Source organism: Engystomops pustulosus, chromosome 6, assembly GCF_040894005.1.
Source record: "Engystomops pustulosus chromosome 6, aEngPut4.maternal, whole genome shotgun sequence".
Classification (NCBI taxonomy): domain Eukaryota; kingdom Metazoa; phylum Chordata; class Amphibia; order Anura; family Leptodactylidae; genus Engystomops; species Engystomops pustulosus.
The window spans coordinates 175390831-175408919 of NC_092416.1; the positions used below are offsets into that span (position 1 = coordinate 175390831).

The window sequence follows — 18089 nt, forward strand, 5'->3', positions numbered from 1 at the left end:
GAGGTAGGTGCACTGGCAATGGAAGCGACAGTATAGGGATGCTGTCTGCGTGAGCGCTGGGACACTGTGTCGGTCGAGCAGCTCCACCGACACACAGTGTCCCAGCGCTCACGCAGACAGCATCACTATACTGTCGCTTCCATTGCCAGTGCACCTACCTCTGGAGAACTTCTTTGACCTATACCTAGACCCCAGACTCGCCTCCGGTGCACCCCAACCCAATCCTTCTAGGCATGTTGCTAACTTCCACACTACAAGGGTCTTATTTCCCCTGATGAGCCTATATTCAATAGGTGAAACATGGCATGTAGGGAAGATTGACCTCATTAACGCATGGTGTAACTTGTCGCACGACTCGCACCACGCACAGTCATATACTACATTAAGGGATTCGTACCTTAAACTTGTATTTGAATTTTCCTCTTCACCCTACTCTTCTACCTTTTGCACTTGTCTCTTACCTGCTACAGATTACTGTGATCCCCACAGCCTTTGTCCTAACCTGCACATATCCCCTTTTCCCTCCCCGCCGTAACTAGGGTTACTCGGCCGAGGACAGGGGCAGGTTCCAGTCGGGACGACGGCCACCTAGGGCTGCCGCCCCGAATTTAGGACCAACCAGGGACTTCTAGGGCTCCCACTCAGCCCCTATTAGGGCCTACTAGGGACCCCTCGCACTCTGCCACCCACGAGTGCAACCCCCCCCCCCCCCCTCACACACTGCGTACATACACTATTGAGTGTACACCACCGCCTGGACACAGACACCACACTTGGCTCCTCCTGTCCAGCCCGTGATACACCTACTCTCGAAGCAACTACGCAGATTGACTACGGAGCATCGCATCCACCTCTGCTGACAACACGGCCGATGCTCCCGCATCCTTCTCAACAGGCACAGCTGCCGGTGTGCTCCTCAGGTCCTTTGACCGTCAGCTTGTACGCTACTACTGTATTTGTTTCCACTAACTTCTCCTATTATTCATTACAAATAAACACCACTTATTGACAAAACTAGACCTCCACCATTTGTACTTTTCTCTAAGGTAAATACTGTAAGTCTGAGAACGGGATCCTAATTAAGACCCCAAATGTGTTCCTGTTGTAGCTTATGTAAAAGGTCGATCATGCGATTGGCTCCACTACTGTGGCCGCAGCAAGTAAAGCGTTTCCCTACAGTGGCCTCTACAGGTCAACTATGGTATTACATTAAGACAATTTAGATTAATGTCCATTGAGGCCTTCAGTCCTCCAAGATGTGGGGTCACATGGCATATAGAGCAGGAATGACCCCCTACTATGTCCATACAATCTTTAAATGGAAAGATGGGGGCTTGGTTTAATTAGACAAGTACTGTATGTTTTATCCCTGGAGATATGTATGATCATACCGGTGTGTATGTTTTTAGTAGCAGCAGAACTGTGAATGTGTATTTATTTTGCAGGATTGTAGCGATTACAAGTGCACTGAAGATCTATTCTAACCCTGCTGTGCTCTAGGATCACTGCAGCCAGTTCCTTGAGAGTTGTGTAGTAGCAGCAGGACTGTGGACTATAAATATGGATTTATATTCCAGGATTGTAGCTTCTCCAAGTGAATTAGGAGCATGTCCTTAAATTTACGCATCTCGTCAGGGACAGAGAGCACAGTAATCAGACCTCTGTGTATGTTGATAGTAGCAGCAGGACTGTGAAATATGGATATGTCTTCACTGAGCTGCCCCACGCTCCCTACGCTCTGCTATTGTATTGTATCAGAAGCCAGCTACAGCTTTTACTTGCAGTACACAGGTCATACACTGTCAGTAAATGGATTTATTAATGACATGGTTAGGCCTTGATCTCCTTCATAGAACTCTGATACTTGAAAGAAACTTTTTCAACACTTATAAATATTAATAACACAACATAAATAGTTAACTTTTAACTTAAAACCAAAAGCTCAGTACAAATCTTCATAAGGCACTTGGTGAACACCGGTTGTTTCTCCAAGACGTTTGCTGGAGTCGAGATGCATCATTCAGCGTATAAATGGTTAAGGAGTCTTCAAGGAAAAGTCCTCAATGATATTTTCTCCAGCGCTCCTGCTCTGTAAGAGAAGATGAGATTTACATCCACATTAAAGGGGCAGGTGTGCCCTCTACTGGTCAAAGCTGATAGATGCAGCACTAAAGACTCAAGCAGGGATTTGATATGGGATAAGTGGCAGCCACAGCCAGTGACTACCTACCATCACAATCCATCATGACAAACCAGGGGCACTTACTCATAGATCCAGGCATCGTGACTATGGTAATCTTCTTATATGTATTATCCATGGCCTCCTTCCTTCTAAAATCAACTTTAAAATGATGCCAGTGCGTTTCAGCTTCACAGACTGTTACACTGTACATGAGCACCCCCACTCCACTGTGTGCAATTACAGCAGACACTGGGAGGGAGATTTGCTGGTAACTCATAGGCATAATTCTATTTGTTATCCATGGCCTCCTTGATTCTAAAGTCAACTCTTATAAGAATATTACCGCAGTCACGGTGCCTGGATCCATGAGCAAGTGCCCCTTAAATGTGATTCAATGTGCAATCTCAGCTGCCAATGTACAGGAAGAAGATGGGCATCCCGGTCAACAAAGGATATTTGATTACTACTATGTCCAGACAGCGCCACCCATGTCTACAAGCTATGGACGGTACTGCGGCCCATCCCTATCAACTTCAATTAATAACTCCAAATTACAATACCGTACACAGACGTGTACCAATTAACTGTGTAATGGCCATACGTGTTTTGGTAGACTTTATTGTTGCAAAAAAATGCCACTACAACCGCCACCCGCCCCCCCAAATAGCTTTAATTTATAGTGCTTTTATATATTTTTTATTATTTTATTTATTTATTAATTTATTATATTTCAGCACAGCAGCAATTTGCTGTAATGTGATTTGTCATTTAGATATACATTACAGGCGGTCCCCTACTTAAGGACACCCGACTTACAGACAACCCATAGTTACAGACGGACCCCTCTGCCCACTGTGACCTCTGGTGAAGCTCTCTCGGGAACCGCAGTCACACGTACGGCTAGGCACCCGTTCATATCGCGACGCTAGCAAACAGGGGGGGTCCTCGGCCCGAACGCGCATACGTTTCCCTGGATGATTTACTATAGTCCCAGACTGCAATAATCAGCTGTAAGGTGTCTGTAATGAAGCTTTATTCATAATCCTTGGTCCAATTACAGCAAAAATTGTGAAACTCCATTTGTCACAGGGACAAAAGAAAAAGATTTGTCTAGAACTTCAATTATAAAATATACAGTTTCGACTTGCATACAAATTCAACTTAAGAACAAACCTCCGGACCCTATGCTGTATGTAACCCGGGGACTGCCTGTATATTATGTATCGTCTTGGCATGATTTGCATTAGTTTGGAACCAAATTTTTTCTTAGATCTTTTAAACATAGTATGTCCTCCTGTATCTGGATGATTATATAATTTTATTTCCAGTCTTTCACTATTCCTGAGGTTTCTTTAAGTTATTTTTAATAAGATCATAAAACAACCCCTATGGGGACATGAGGAACGCCCGGAGCTGTATCGGCTCTGCTACATACTGAGTCATGTGATCGACGTGTTCCATAGAAGCCGCTGTGCTACATAGTAGCAATTCATTGATAGTATGAACAGAAGACAGAATGTTCTATTCCATAGGGTCCTTTACCAGACATTCACCCCCTAGGTCAGTGGTGGCGAACCTATGGCACGGGTGCCAGAGGCGGCACTCAGAACCCTTTCTGTGGGCACTCGGGCCATCACCCCAGCGCACCAGCCAGGACTCAAAGAATCTTCCTGCAGTTCCAAGCAACTTAAAAGATGCTGCTTTCACTCATATAGTGAATACTTACTTCGCTACTTGGGAGTGTAGGAAGAGGGAAAATGAGTTGACAGGGACGAATTATCTTTGGAAGACCTTCTGCTGGCCTCACGATTCTCTGTGTACAGAGGGACACTGGAAAGAAGCTTAAAATTATGCAAATTTTCCATCATCCTCAGGAGGCCAATATGATCGAATGTTGTTGAAGAACAGGGAGCAATAAGTTACTGCTTTAACTTTTGGTTGGCACCTCCCAATAAATAAGGGGGGTTTTGGGTTGCAGTTTGGGCACTCAGCCGCTAAAAGGTTCGCCATCACTGGCCTAGGTGAATGTCTAGGACGATGTCCCTGCAGACTATGGACCTGCATCATCCACTCTCAATATACAGCAGGAGCTCAGTCCTATAAGTGCGGGGTATTAACTTTGTGGATACCAAATCTAATTCACATTCTGCAGAAATAATTGCCCCTTCCTCCATCTAATCCAATGGCTCGGGGTGCAGGGCACCAGCCCCATCTCTGTCCTAGAGGCCGATACGTCTTACTTGTGAGCGCCCTGCAGTCTAAGATCTATAACCTTTATGGCATTCAGAATCCATTGCTGTTAATGTTCCCCTTCCAGCTGCTGCAGGATAATGTTCTGCTGTGAGACCTGATTTACCGGGGGCGTCAAGTGCTCTCTATGTTAATGTGGGTTGTAAAGCAAATATCCTCCAAGAGAATTAATCTCCCAATCGCTGTACTCTCTGCCTCCTGCCATTGTGTGGTTATTGCTGGCGGTGAACATAAACCTCATGTATGAGGCCGAACTCCACCGACAAGTACCAATACTGAATAATATGGACATTACATTGTGTCCTGAGGCCCAATGACTGAACAATTACTAAATCTCCATCTGGGAAAATCTGCGCATGTCCTGCTGTTCTAAGAATTCTCTGACAACTGACTAAGTTACAATCCGATGTCAATCGTGATGGAACTTAATGACCGGGCGTAACAATGTGGCCATTGATGAGAGGAATGGTAACACCCAGTGGTCAAATTATCCCTAAAGTTCTAGGAGGAGAAATGATGTTTTGATTGCGGAGGTCAGAGGTGACTGATCTTCCTTTATAAGATATCAAACTCCATCATGATAAACCAAGGACACTTAGTGCAGGTGATGGAGCAATAGGCTGTCTCAGCCCCCAAAGAGTTTAAGGGATTCCCAAAAAGAAGTTTTTGGGGATGCTTAGAGGTATTGAGCAATCTGACAATTGTTAAAAAGTGTTTTCCTATGAAACAGAACCTTCAAAAATCTGCACCATGTGAATGGGGATGAGCTGTAATACCAGGCACAACCCAGGTAAACAAGGGTGGCGCTGTTTCTAGAAGAAGGCAATCATCAAATTCTTATCCAGAACACGGTTCTTGTGAAAACCAACCCCACACCTAGGAGTGGGTCCTGCTTGTTAATGCAGTTCAGCTCCATTAATGTAAGTGGGAAAAATCACAGATGCGTTTTACTAACCCTCTTACTATTGATGACCTCTTACAGTTTTGTGCACGACACAAAACCATAAGAGATTTTTAACCAAGACAATTTGCAATTTGTTTCCCCATTGTTTTGGATGGGCTGTAGTTACCAGATTTTCTAATGTACAGGTGGATCAAAGGCCGTATGGGGGTCATTTATAAGGGCAAATCTTACTTATATGATGGTAGTTCCAGGAGTAGCTGAGAACGCAGTAACCAACAAGGAGCATGGCGAGACCCCCTACCCCGCCCTTCTTCACATTGATGTACTTGTTGTAGTATCGGCCCCAAGCTGAAAAATAAATGTAAGGACTTAAAATTTCAGAAAGAACTACAGTACCAATGGTGTGATTTAGGGGCCACCACTAACTTTAAAGGGGTTTTCCCATGAACAAAAGTTAGGCCCTATCTACAGGGCCTGCTGAGACCCCAACATATCATGAAAACGAGGAGTCAGATGGGGGTCCCATGTACCTCCGTCAGACCCCTCGTCGCTCCCTCAGTCTAATGGAGCAGATGGCTGCGCATGACCGTTCTGCTCCATTAATCTCTATGGAGTTGATGGAGATCGGCGAGCACGGCGCTAGGCAATTTCCCCTGCTGATAAGCATGCTAGGCCCTATCCTGTGAATAGGGCCTAACTTTTGATTGTGGGAACACCCCTTTAAGGATTTACCTGACAACCTGATCAGAATATCTCACTGGTGGGACCCCCAGCTTTTGGTAGCAATCTGTGATAGACTCCTATAGGTCTCCTAAATTAACCATCTCACCATTCTCAATCCCCCCTGGAATCCTCTTTGGTGAATATCTCTGGCTGGCCAACCACCCAGGAAGCTCCCCAAGCCTGATGTCCAGCAATCGCTTGGGTGTAGACTGGTTTTCAACAACAGACTCCGTACGTCCAGACCTGCTAAGTTCTAGAGATGGAGAGAAAGAAAAATGTATCAAAGTTTTATGAAGGATTAGAGAAGAAACATGGAAGGATCCTTGTGGAAATCCAAACCATCTAACCATGAAGTGATGCTTCGGTTCCTCTTCCAGGTGGATGCCATTGATCTTGTCTTCCAGGAACAATGCACAGCTGGACATAACTAGAATACAACGGAGGAAGCCACTGGAGACCTAAGGGACCCTCTGCTATCTGCAGCGTCTTGGGAGGAGACACCACGTCCATCTTGAGCTCCGTAGACTTCTCAGTGCTCCTGGTTTCTTCATTGCCCACATCAGTTGGGTTGCCTGATATTCTAGTTCTAGCCCTTTCCTGGGTCAAGCTGGTAGATCTACTATTGAGCATGGAAGGCTTGGTAGACCCAGGAGGAGACATTGGCAATGAGCTCTGGCGCAGGTAGACCTGCTCATTGAACTGCCCTGGAAAATGATCCTCTACCTGTTCGGGCCGGGATAGTCCTAACCAATCTCCTATAGTCTCAGTACTAACTTGGTCCCTTACAGTCTGCAGAGCAGGACTTTCCTTGGTTACCGATACTGTCCTCTCCAGACCGGACCTTAATATAACAGCCTGCTGGATGGGTACATTGAGAACAGGCAACGCAATCTGGTCTTTGACCCGCTCTTTTGGTGATGTTATTATGTGTGTGGTCATTATCGTAGGACCTTCTTTAGTGGTTGCAGTCCCTGACGAGGCTTTTCTGGCTTTCATTATCGGGGGTAAGGATGCCGTCTTCTCTTGCCGGACTTGATTTTTGGGTCCGACTGACTTGGTTTTCCCTTGAATTTTTGTATCCGGCTGTTCCATTACTGGTAACGTTGTGCCCTTTACCTTCTTAGGCACCAGACTGGCAGTGACACTTTTGACTCCATGGTCAGTCTTAGGTGTTGCATTCTTGGTATCTGCCAGTTTACAATGCGGTAAATGGGATTTCAGTCTCTTAAAGGCCTTCCCGCAGAACGGGCACAGGTCCATTTGTGAGGTTGGACCGTTCACACCTAAAGGGAATAAAGTTTAGTAATCATAATGTATAAAGGTTTAATAGTAAAAATCCCCCCTCCCCCAACTAATATTTTGGTCCACTATACCATAATCCACCTGCATACTAAATAAAGAGGGCACCATTCCTACACTCTTCCCTTTAAGAGGAAAAGTCCATGATCCCTCAGGACTAGAGATGAGCAAACCCGATGTTCGGGTTCGGCCGTGTGACCCGGAAATAATGCAGGATTGGAATGACTGGCCAAGAGGTGTCGTCCCTGGCCAATCATAGCCATGGCTAGTTGCAAGGGCATCAATTTGCCAGATAGGGCTTTTATTCTGGGGTCAGCCAAACATAAAAACAGGGGTCCTCCCACTTTGAATGAGTGCTGTCCTTAGTCGTGTTTAGTAGTCCAGTCTCAAAAAGTTATTCCCTATCCACAAGATAACGGATAACTTGCTGATAAGTGAAAGAACCCCCACAGATCACAAATTAACATACATGTGGGCTTCCTCTACACCCCTTATGTTAGTACACCACTTGGCCATCTCCTTCAGCACCATAGAGATGAATAGAGCAGCCGGTGATTGAGCTACCAGCTACTCTGTTCATCTGGGGTACAAAAGACCCCCATTATCATGATCAATAGGGCCCTTATCTATCAGCAAGTTACCCCCTATACCAGTGATGGCGAACCTTTTAGAGGCCGAGTGCCCAAAATGCAACCCAAACCCTTCTGACTTGAAGTGAAGTGCCAACACAAAAATTTAACTAGAATAACAAGGTTTTAATTGAGAAAACGAGCCATAGAAAGACACCCCCCCCATATACGTAATATAGTATAAAATGCATACAGCTTGTCGCCATGTAGTATAAAATGCATACAGCTTGTCGCCATGTAGTATAAAATGCATACAGAATGCCGCCATGTAGTATAAAATGCATACAGAATGCCGCCAAGTAGTATAAAATGCATACAGAATGCCGCCAAGTAGTATAAAATGCATACAGAATGCCGCCAAGTAGTATAAAATGCATACAGAATGCCGCCAAGTAGTATAAAATGCATACAGAATGCCGCCAAGTAGTATAAAATGCATACAGAATGCCGCCAAGTAGTATAAAATGCATACAGAATGCCGCCAAGTAGTATAAAATGCATACAGAATGCCGCCAAGTAGTATAAAATGCATACAGAATGCCGCCAAGTAGTATAAAATGCATACAGAATGCCGCCAAGTAGTATAAAATGCATACAGAATGCCGCCAAGTAGTATAAAATGCATACAGAATGCCGCCAAGTAGTATAAAATGCATACAGAATTCCGCCATGTAGTATAAAATGCATACAGAATGCCGCCAAGTAGTATAAAATGCATACAGAATGCCGCCAAGTAGTATAAAATGCATACAGAATGCCGCCAAGTAGTATAAAATGCATACAGAATGTCGCCATGTAGTATAAAATGCATACAGAATTCCGCCAAGTAGTATAAAATGCATACAGAATTCCGCCAAGTAGTATAAAATGCATACAGAATTCCGCCAAGTAGTATAAAATGCATACAGAATTCCGCCAAGTAGTATAAAATGCATACAGAATTCCGCCATGTAGTATAAAATGCATACAGAATTCCGCCATGTAGTATAAAATGCATACAGAATGCCGCCATGTAGTATAAAATGCATACAGAATGCCGCCATGTAGTATAAAATGCATACAGAATGCCGCCAAGTAGTATAAAATGCATACAGAATGCCGCCAAGTAGTATAAAATGCATATAGAATGCCGCCATGTAGTATAAAATGCATACAGCATATATATATATATATATATATATATATATATATATATATATATATATATATATACACACATATAAACACCTACATATACACATAACATACATATACACCCACATATGCACATCACATACATATACACCCACATATGCACATCACATACATATACACATACATATACATATACACATACATATGCACATCACATACATATACACATCACATACATATACACATCACATACATATACACATCACATACATATACACATCACATACATATACACATCACATACATATACACATCACATACATATACACATCACATATGCACATCACATACATATACACATTACATACATATACACATTACATACATATACACATACATATACACATACACATTACATACATATACACATACATATACACATACATATACACATACATATACACATACATATACACATACATATACATATTACATACATATACACAGATAAACTTACTTTATTTTCTTTTATTCTACAGGAAGGTTCTCCAGGAATGCATACAGGTTACGCTGTATGCATTCTCCACTCCCACCTGGAGCGGAGGAGAGGGGGGCCACGGAGCGGAGGAGAGGGGGGCCACGGAGCGGAGGAGAGGGGGGCCACGGAGCGGAGGAGAGGGGGGCCACGGAGCGGAGGAGAGGGGGGCCACGGAGCGGAGGAGAGGGGGGCCACGGAGCGGAGGAGAGGGGGGCCACGGAGCGGAGGAGAGGGGGGCCACGGAGCGGAGGAGAGGGGGGCCACGGAGCGGAGGAGAGGGGGGCCACGGAGCGGAGGAGAGGGGGGCCACGGAGCGGAGGAGAGGGGGGCCACGGAGCGGAGGAGAGGGGGGCCACGGAGCGGAGGAGAGGGGGGCCACGGAGCGGAAGAGAGGGGGCTACGGAGCGGTAGAGAGGGGGGCTACGGAGCGGTAGAGAGGGGGGCTACGGAGCGGTAGAGAGGGGGGCTACGGAGCGGTAGAGAGGGGGGCTACGGAGCGGTAGAGAGGGGGGCTACGGAGCGGAGGAGAGGGGGGCTACGGAGCGGAGGAGAGGGGGGCTACGGAGCGGAGGAGAGGGGGGCTACGGAGCGGAGGAGAGGGAGCAAAGCAGTGCGGAGCGGACCGGACAGAGTAGAGCGGACAGGGAGGGTGCAGAGCAGAGCGGAGCGGCCCGGGATAATTAATGCGCATGCGTGGTTTCTATGGGAGCGACTGAAACTTTCAGCGCTTCCCAAGTTTCCCGCGCATGCGCAAAAACTCTGTCTATGGAGCGGCGCGTAGTTCCGCCGCTCGCATAGACCAAATTTTTACGGGCAGAGGCTTACTGGCGACGGTACGCGTGCCAACAGAAACGGCTTCGCGTGCCGTCTGTGGCACGCGTGCCATAGGTTCGCCATCGCTGCCCTATACTGTTGCTTCGGGATAACATGTTATGACTGGACACCCCCTTTAAATGGAGTGGCTGAGCACATGTGACAATGGCAACACTAGAGACCCCCCTCATCATGATCATGGGAGACCCCAGGAGCCTCTAGCAATCAAAACGTGTATGCAAAAGCACCTGGGAGTGATCGTATAAAGATGACAATCTGAACTGGGTTACTTATAACAGGGTCTGTACGGGGTGGGGGGGGGGGTGTCTGTAAAACAGGGGGTACATAAATTTGGGGTGGGGATACTATATAAAAATAAGGGGATTATTACTAAAATAAAAGTTATAACTTTGTACACACCTTTTCAGATCCTCCAAGATTTTAGTTCTCCAAAGCTGATAAGTTCAGTGTTAATCATGGTTCCAGTCACTGACAGCAAGCAGAGGGTTTGGATAGAGTGAAGAAAGAAAACACAAAGTCAATTAGAAAGCTGCAAAAGGAGGAAAAAGAAAAAACTGTAATTAAATTTCTTGAAATACTTGTATTTCTTTGTATAAGAGACAGACAGGTCCTTGCTGTACATGTGCTGAGGTCTCATCACTTCCACATGCAGCTTTCAGCCCTGTGCAGGACCGGTGACGTCACTTGACATGTGAGGGTCACATGGCCACGCCTTTCCCTCTCTGATTGGCTGACATTCGGCATTCAGACGCCGCCATGTTGGTAGAGGCAAATATTTTCAATGTTTCCCGCTTTGTTAATGCCAACAATCGCTAGATATCAAAGCCTGATATAAAACAAGAAAAACGCATCACATAGTACACGAAAAGAAATGGCAGCAGGCGACCTCGAACTAGGGACACATTGGCTGATGACGTCAGCGATCACGTGATCAAACTTCCGCCTGGGAATGGCTGTCCGGAGATCTGCGCCACGTCGCCATGTTGGTAGAGGCAGGATACATACGACAACCTACTCCAGTAAGTAACGCTTGACTCGTATCTCGTTAACAACCAATCGAAATTTTTCTCTGAACGTCAAATCCTTTTTTTGGAAAAACAGAAAGCTGGATTCTGATTGGGTTTTTGATGAAATGCTTATTTGTGTTCGGTTCATTGTGTTCCGACCACGAATTGAACTTCCGCTGATTCCAGATGGTTAACAATAATATTCGCTTTGGGGTTTTCTTTCTGGGAGTTTTTTTTTGTTTAACAACCAATAAAATGGCCGCCGCATCCGTGCCGGCGACACCTGTGAACTCGCGTTCTCATTGGGCCGTAAGGGACGAGCGATGACGTCAGTAGGCCTGTATCCGGCTGTAGCTACGGTTAGGAGCATGGAGCCCGGCGGGGCTAGAGAGCCTCAGCCTGTGTAGGTGGAGTATGAGCTGCACGGGGAGAGGCCGGGGCAGGAGCCTCGGGGAGACTGAGACAAGCAGAGGCCGGAGGTGAGACTGCACCATGGCCGGGGGTCACCAGGAGGAGGAGGGGGCTGCCCATTGTATCCGCCTCAGTGTATAGACACTACAAGTCACAGCATGCCCAGCCTCACGTCCAGCTATAGCCCTCCCCCTGGCTGCAAAACTGGCACCCTGGGGTTGTGAAGGGGTTAAATGCCTATAGGTCACGACCTGCGCCCTGGAGGACCATATATAGTGATGACCTCATATGGATTTGTCACCCCAGGGCAGAACAGGTGGCATCCGAGCGGGCACACAAGGCCTTGATACTTCTGTGTTGTACTGAGTACCTAAAGGGTTAAATAAGGGTTACGCACGGACGTAGGGGGTGAGATTTAGTCCTGGGAGGGTCCTGGCAACGTTTTGTGACGTTGGAATGGGCCGATGGATACTTATGTAGTGGATTTACTGGGTGACAATCCTTAAACTACAACATTTTGATACATTTTTGTTGTTGCGTAGGGGGCGGGACTTACGGAATAACCGCTGTGGCAGTCACATGGGGGGGGCAGGAAAATGAGTTTTCTGTAGGGTCATCATTAGTGCCTGACCCCCCCAAAGACCTGAAAGGGAAGGGGGGGGGATGCTTTAGAACTTTTTGGGGCAAATGGTGGTTTAAGTGCCCCAAATTTATTTGCTTCATCGCTTAGAAGGCGAAGGCCTGAATGAGGAAAACGTGACTGCCGAGGCGTGTGATTGGCTCGCTTGTCACATGCTCAATTTACAGGACTACAAGACACTACTGTAGTCATGAGGGGGGGGGGGGGTGGAAATAAAAGTGGGTTTAGATTCCCGTATTGTAGAAACGGTGGGTCTGTTCTCACACTGCTGTGCTCTTCGCTCTCTGCAGTGAACCAAATCCATCGCCCCATTCTTCTGCGCTTTGTAAACACTGATGCAGAATCCAGCTTGAATACTGAGCAGTGGAGAAGTGCAATGCACAGAGCACAGCAGTGTTAGGACTTGCCTCCAGCGCAATCCTAGAATATAAATCCATATTTCACAGCACTGCTGCTACTAACAACACACACAAAGGTCTGATTATACATCTCTCCTGGGACAATACCTGACACTGTCAGCAGTATTTACGGTCACCGCTGCTGACAGCTTCCTGTTAACCCTTTGCGAACAGCTGTAACTTTAATGCAAGTTTTGGCATTGACTGATTTATTGTGTGACTAATTGTTTAAAAGGTTTACCTTCATTAGGGAGCTGCGTCCTTTCTGATGTTTCACGGGGTTAATTTGGGAAAATCCTCCAGTTTTGTGTCTGGACTGGTTCCACAGGTTTCTTCTATACTTTGTATTTCAGCTCAGGAAACCTCAAACTCTATTAATACCTACTACAGCTGAGGGTTTGTTACAGTTGTATCCAGTCTGGATCCTGGAGGTGGATACAATTTACCTGCACTGATACATTGTATCTAACTATTGGAACCCAGAAAGGGGATTTTCCTATTCACTAAGAGCAAGCAGAGATCTTACAGAATTTTCTGCACATTAGCCTTCAATGTGAGGAGGAAACCTATCCAAGATTCCTATAAATGGTCCCTGTTTTCTATAGGTCCATTTGTGGGGTTCTCCATAGTAGCAGGGCCTGCGCTGGAGTCTCCCTCTATAAATTTATCCTTAGAGGGGATTGAGGATGTCCACATGATCCTCCCCTTTAAATTCTCATTTCCATGAAATTTTTTTAATTTTAATTATATTTTGCTTCTAATTTGTAGGCCGGTTTATTTGTCCACATTTATCGGGTTTAACAAATTTTGGTTGTGTTCTAATTTGTAGCCTGGACTAAGCAGCAGAGACGTCTTACTGGACCCCAGCGCAATCGCAGTCCCGCGGTTTTTACCTGTTGGGACCCAACTTCCTCCTACTGTCAGACCAGGAGCCCGGCAGAGCCGGAGGCCAGCGGCCAGATGTTGCCTGATAGCAGGTAAGAAATTATGTATTTTGTATCTAAATATAGAAAGAATTCTACAAATGGAACAAAAAGATCCAAAAATTGTAATATACAGTCATGGGGTGTAAGGGAATAGGGCTATGATAGCCTTCCGCTGTAGTATCTGGGAAGCAGTTTAATGCAGAGAGCTAAGAGCACAGCAGTGTGAGGACACGCCCCCTTTGTACACCACTGGAATATAAATTCATATTTCACAGTCCTGCTGCTACTAACAACATACACAGAGGTCTGATTACACATCTCTCCAGGGACAGTACATAACACTGGCTGCAGAGAGCACAGCAGTGTGAGGACATACATGGCGCATAACATTTGGAGAAGCTACAATGCTGGTATATAAATTCATATATCACAGTCCTGCTGCTGCAACTAAAAACATACACAAAGGTCCACCATGATGAAAGACTGTATGCAAATGAGCCAGAGGGGCTCCAGTAACGCCTATGGAGCTTGGAGCCCCTCAGGCTCATTTGCATACAGTCCTTCATCCTGGTGGTAGTTGCCCTTTAAGTGAATGAGATCTGACATGTATTATATGTGAGAAGGTTATTTTGCCTGGAATTTCCCTTCCGGCTCTTCAGCACTTGCATTGGTGTAAACAGCGATACTTTGGTGTTTCACTTTCATTTTGAGTCAGGGTCCCGTGCAGTGACTGATGTCCTGGAGCCCAGGAGCCCTTGTAATGGAACCTAAAATGCATAGTTTTGCACAGGGGCTGGATACCTCTTAAATGAAGGTTGTGCTATGACGTGTTCAAACCCTTTATACTATTGCCTATATAAATCTTTGTATTGGTCTATGGGGGTAAGTAATCTGTATCAACACGTGGTGCCATACGATGTATAGTGGCCGTGCTTGGTATTGCAGCTTAGCCCCATTTACTTGACTTGTGATTATAATTGAACACTTTAACTGTCTGATGACAGAGAGCGATAGCTTACAGTCTTCCCATCCATCACCAGGTGTCTTTGTGTAATGACATATTAGGGTTAGGTGCCCCCTGGGACCGGAGTCAGATTGGCGCAGATAATGGCAGAGAGCAGGTGGTACGTAAATCTCATAAACCCACGAGAATTTTGAATCCCCACAGTGTCCGACGTGACGACTAAATCTGGAAACTGCAGGTTTTCTCAATGAGGCTTTACCTAGAGTATAGACGTAGTATATCGCCTGCATAGGTAGTGGGGGTGCACGTAATCTCATGTGATGGATATTACGGACGGATCTTTGCGTTTGCAGGAAGAGACGGCGAAACAACGATGTCTCCCAGCTCCCGCAGTCCAAACGGAGCAACAGGAACGCCACATTCCAGGACTGGGAGGCCGAGACAGAGGTAGGTGCCCCCCACCCTGCACTGCGCACACGTGTTCAGCTCTGCTATGTCACACAATGCACCTACTGTATGTCACTTCCTGGAAAATAAGCTCAGCGCGTGATTAACCTCCCGGTGCCCAGCATGGAGCGGGTGTATTCAGCTTATGTCTTATGCGACTCTTATGTCAATATGCGACCCTTTGGAGAGCCTGGGTCTGGTTCCCTGTGGCTGTGTATCAACCATTGTCTACAGGGGGCGCTAATCAACGTTTCTTCCTTCTATAGAAATTACGTTGCATGTTGTTTCCCAGAATGCATTGCTCATGATAAGTGATTAGCATTGGGCAGTGTCTGGATACTGTGGAGGTATAACTAAAGGAAATCTACTACTCATAGATCCAGGCACCGGGACTGTGGTATCTTCTTATATTTGTCATCCATGGCCTCCTTTCTTCTAAAATCAACTTTTAAAGTTATGCGTATAAGCCTGAAGGCCTATGGAGGCGTTACCAGCGTCCTTTAATGCTGTTGCTTCACAAGCTGTTACACTGTTTACCTCCCACCGCCTGCCACAGTGTGAGGGGATGTGTGCTCCTATACAGTGTAACAGCCTTTGAAGCTACTGCATGGAGAGGCTCTGGTAACGCCCCACAGGCCTTTAGGCTGATAAGCATCATTATAAAATATGATTTTTAGAAGGAAGGAGGCCATAAATAACAAATGTGAGAAGATTACCACAGTAGTAAGTGACTCTGGTTGATTATGATTGATTTTACATTTTCTTTAAAGGGGTGGTCCGGAGGTTGAAAAACATGGTTGTTTTGTTTTATAAACGGCGCCACATCTGACCATGGTTGGTGCTGGTATTGCATCTCAGCTGTATAGAGACACTACCCACCATTAGGAGAAAAGATGTTGTGTAAGAGAGCAGCCATGTTTTACAACCCCTTTAAGTCGTTGAGTAGCGCAGTAAATAACGCACTTTTTTTTTGCAGTCTTCAGGGAGCGACAGCAGTAACTTCAGTCTGGAGAATCTACAGACTGTGTCCGGATCGGGGCCCGCCACGCCGCAGCCAGTGTCCGTCCCGGAGCAGTCGGCACTAAATCAGGGACCGTACGTTCACATCAACCAGATCTTAAAGGAAGCGCACTTCTCCAGTCTCCAGCAGCGCGGGTGCCCGTCCTCCTCCTGACCTGCCCACCCGCCAGCCATGGAGCCCACCCAGACTCTGCGTCTTATGCCAATATTACAGCCCTCAGGCGGCTTCCACAGCAGTTTCCTGGCGGCTTTATTATCCGATCATCTCCAGTCCATGACCCGAGGTAACACAACAGGCGACACACAGACTCCATATTTGTTGTATCTCTCCTCCGGACGGGGGCTGAGATGCCATCCTGCCGTGTGCATTTAGTTGTTGTGAAAATCTCATTTGTACATTTTATTTTTTTTTCCTTTTTTTGGAGGGTGACCTCACTTAGCACTTTTTGGGGGGTCTGTATATACACTTGCTTGGTTCCACCTCCATTTTTCAGAATGCAAAAAGCGACGGGACGAAGGGTTTGTTGTCTTGGAGCAGCTTCTCTTACTGTCTTGCTTTGGTATAAGGGTCACCATGCTGTACCCTGCTGCACGTCATGAAGCTTGTAGAAGAAATCTGTGGTACCTAGACCTGACGGGACAACCTGGACCTTCAGACCAAAGGTCTCATCCATCTCCACCACCAGCTCCCAGTACACACACTCTCCTGCTGCCAGACAAGAGTCACATTACCAAAAACTGATGACACAAAGCCAAGGCTGCTCTTTAAAGGGATCCTGCCGGGGCAATTTGGGACATTAAAGCGCTTGCAGGTCTTTATGGACTGGCACTAGTGTCCCAAATCGCTCTGTATGTTTTTTTTTTTGTTTGTGGCAAGTGAAGCCGACGTAGTACACACCGGATTCACTGCGCAATGAAGCCGAGGTATTATCTCAGCTTCACTTGCCGCAACGCGCGAGATCTGCAGATGTGAGTCCGATGTACCTCGCTCACATCCAGGTGAGTACAAATGTTTTTTTGTTTTTTTTAATTAGGGTCCCAAATCGATGTGATGTGTCTTCTTTAAGGCTGCGTTCACACAGCACATGTTGATTCTCTGCAGTGAAAAGTTGCAATTCAACTTACATTCCCCCCAAAGGCAAGAACAATCCTTGAGCGGATACATGGCAGAAATCTTATATATTTACAAGTCTGGTGACCCAAAGCACTTGTCTTGGTGCACTATGAGGCTGTAATCCGACCCAAATAACTTCCTTGGCCATAGGACGTAACCAGTCAGGACGAGTCCCAGCGTCAGTCATGTTCTGTATCCATGATATCAGTTATCACAGGGTGAATTACACATGACCCATACCGGGAGTCCGGGTGCAGTCTAGGAAATGCTGGTCTTGGTACTGCCCATGTTTCTGTATTGGATACAGTTGCGTTGGATTTTCGCCGCAGCTCTGGCAGTAAGATACACGTTGGATTTGTAATACGCAGTAGCACGTATATAATAACCGAAGGGGAAGGCACAGATTGAGGTCAGTCTGGCTCTCGATTGCTGGGGTTGGGTAAGAGACAGAATGAAGCGTCTAATACTCATTCACTAGAAGGGGTTGTTTGGGTTTTACCACTTTTCGGGTTGCTAAATCCATCACGTCTCTGGTGGTCTTGCACTGTGCAGTGATGACCATAGACAATCACTGACCCTGAGGTGGTCTTCAGGGGGTGTGCAGGGGGAGGGTCACGCATGTGGATGAGTATAAGGGACCTGGCACACATTATCAGCGACTCACTTCTC

The 18089-nt window shown here is 46.2% G+C and overlaps 2 protein-coding genes across 3 annotated transcripts; one reads left to right on the top strand and one right to left on the bottom strand.

Moving 5' to 3' along the window:
* Positions 1–1795: 1795 nt before the first annotated feature.
* Positions 1796–11370, bottom strand: MTNAP1 (mitochondrial nucleoid associated protein 1). 2 transcript variants are annotated; one of them, XM_072112550.1, is made up of 6 exons: positions 11072–11367; positions 10893–10961; positions 6407–7342; positions 6166–6312; positions 5568–5684; positions 1796–2089 (listed from the first exon to the last, which is right to left on the bottom strand). In XM_072112550.1, the coding sequence occupies exons 3-6, from the start codon at positions 7317–7319 to the stop codon at positions 2061–2063; spliced, it is 1206 nt and encodes a 401-aa protein (XP_071968651.1). In that variant the 5' UTR covers positions 7320–7342; positions 10893–10961; positions 11072–11367; the 3' UTR covers positions 1796–2060. The 2 variants fall into 2 exon arrangements, with proteins under 2 accessions (XP_071968651.1, XP_071968652.1); XM_072112551.1 differs by lacking the exon at positions 5568–5684 and having other exon boundaries at positions 11072–11370.
* A 57-nt stretch (positions 11371–11427) lies between these two features.
* On the top strand, positions 11428–16707 carry VCF1 (VCP nuclear cofactor family member 1). The gene is made up of 4 exons (XM_072112552.1): positions 11428–11512; positions 13779–13926; positions 15193–15286; positions 16263–16707. Exons 1-4 carry the CDS (start codon positions 11443–11445, stop codon positions 16458–16460), a joined length of 510 nt encoding a protein of 169 aa, XP_071968653.1. The 5' UTR covers positions 11428–11442; the 3' UTR covers positions 16461–16707.
* Positions 16708–18089: the final 1382 nt, after the last annotated feature.

Coding starts and splice junctions, on each gene's coding strand:
- MTNAP1 (XM_072112550.1), bottom strand. CDS start 7,319: ATGGACCTGTGCCCGTTCTGCGGGAAGGCCTTTAAGAGACTGAAATCC. Junction 6,313..6,406: donor AACCGAAGCATCACTTCATG/GTTAGATGGTTT, acceptor CTCCATCTCTAG/AACTTAGCAGGTCTGGACGT. Junction 5,685..6,165: donor TCCAGGGGGGATTGAGAATG/GTGAGATGGTTA, acceptor TTTATTTTTCAG/CTTGGGGCCGATACTACAAC.
- VCF1 (XM_072112552.1), top strand. CDS start 11,443: ATGGCTGTCCGGAGATCTGCGCCACGTCGCCATGTTGGTAGAGGCAGG. Junction 11,513..13,778: donor ACATACGACAACCTACTCCA/GTAAGTAACGCT, acceptor TCTAATTTGTAG/CCTGGACTAAGCAGCAGAGA. Junction 15,287..16,262: donor ACTGGGAGGCCGAGACAGAG/GTAGGTGCCCCC, acceptor TTTTTTTTGCAG/TCTTCAGGGAGCGACAGCAG.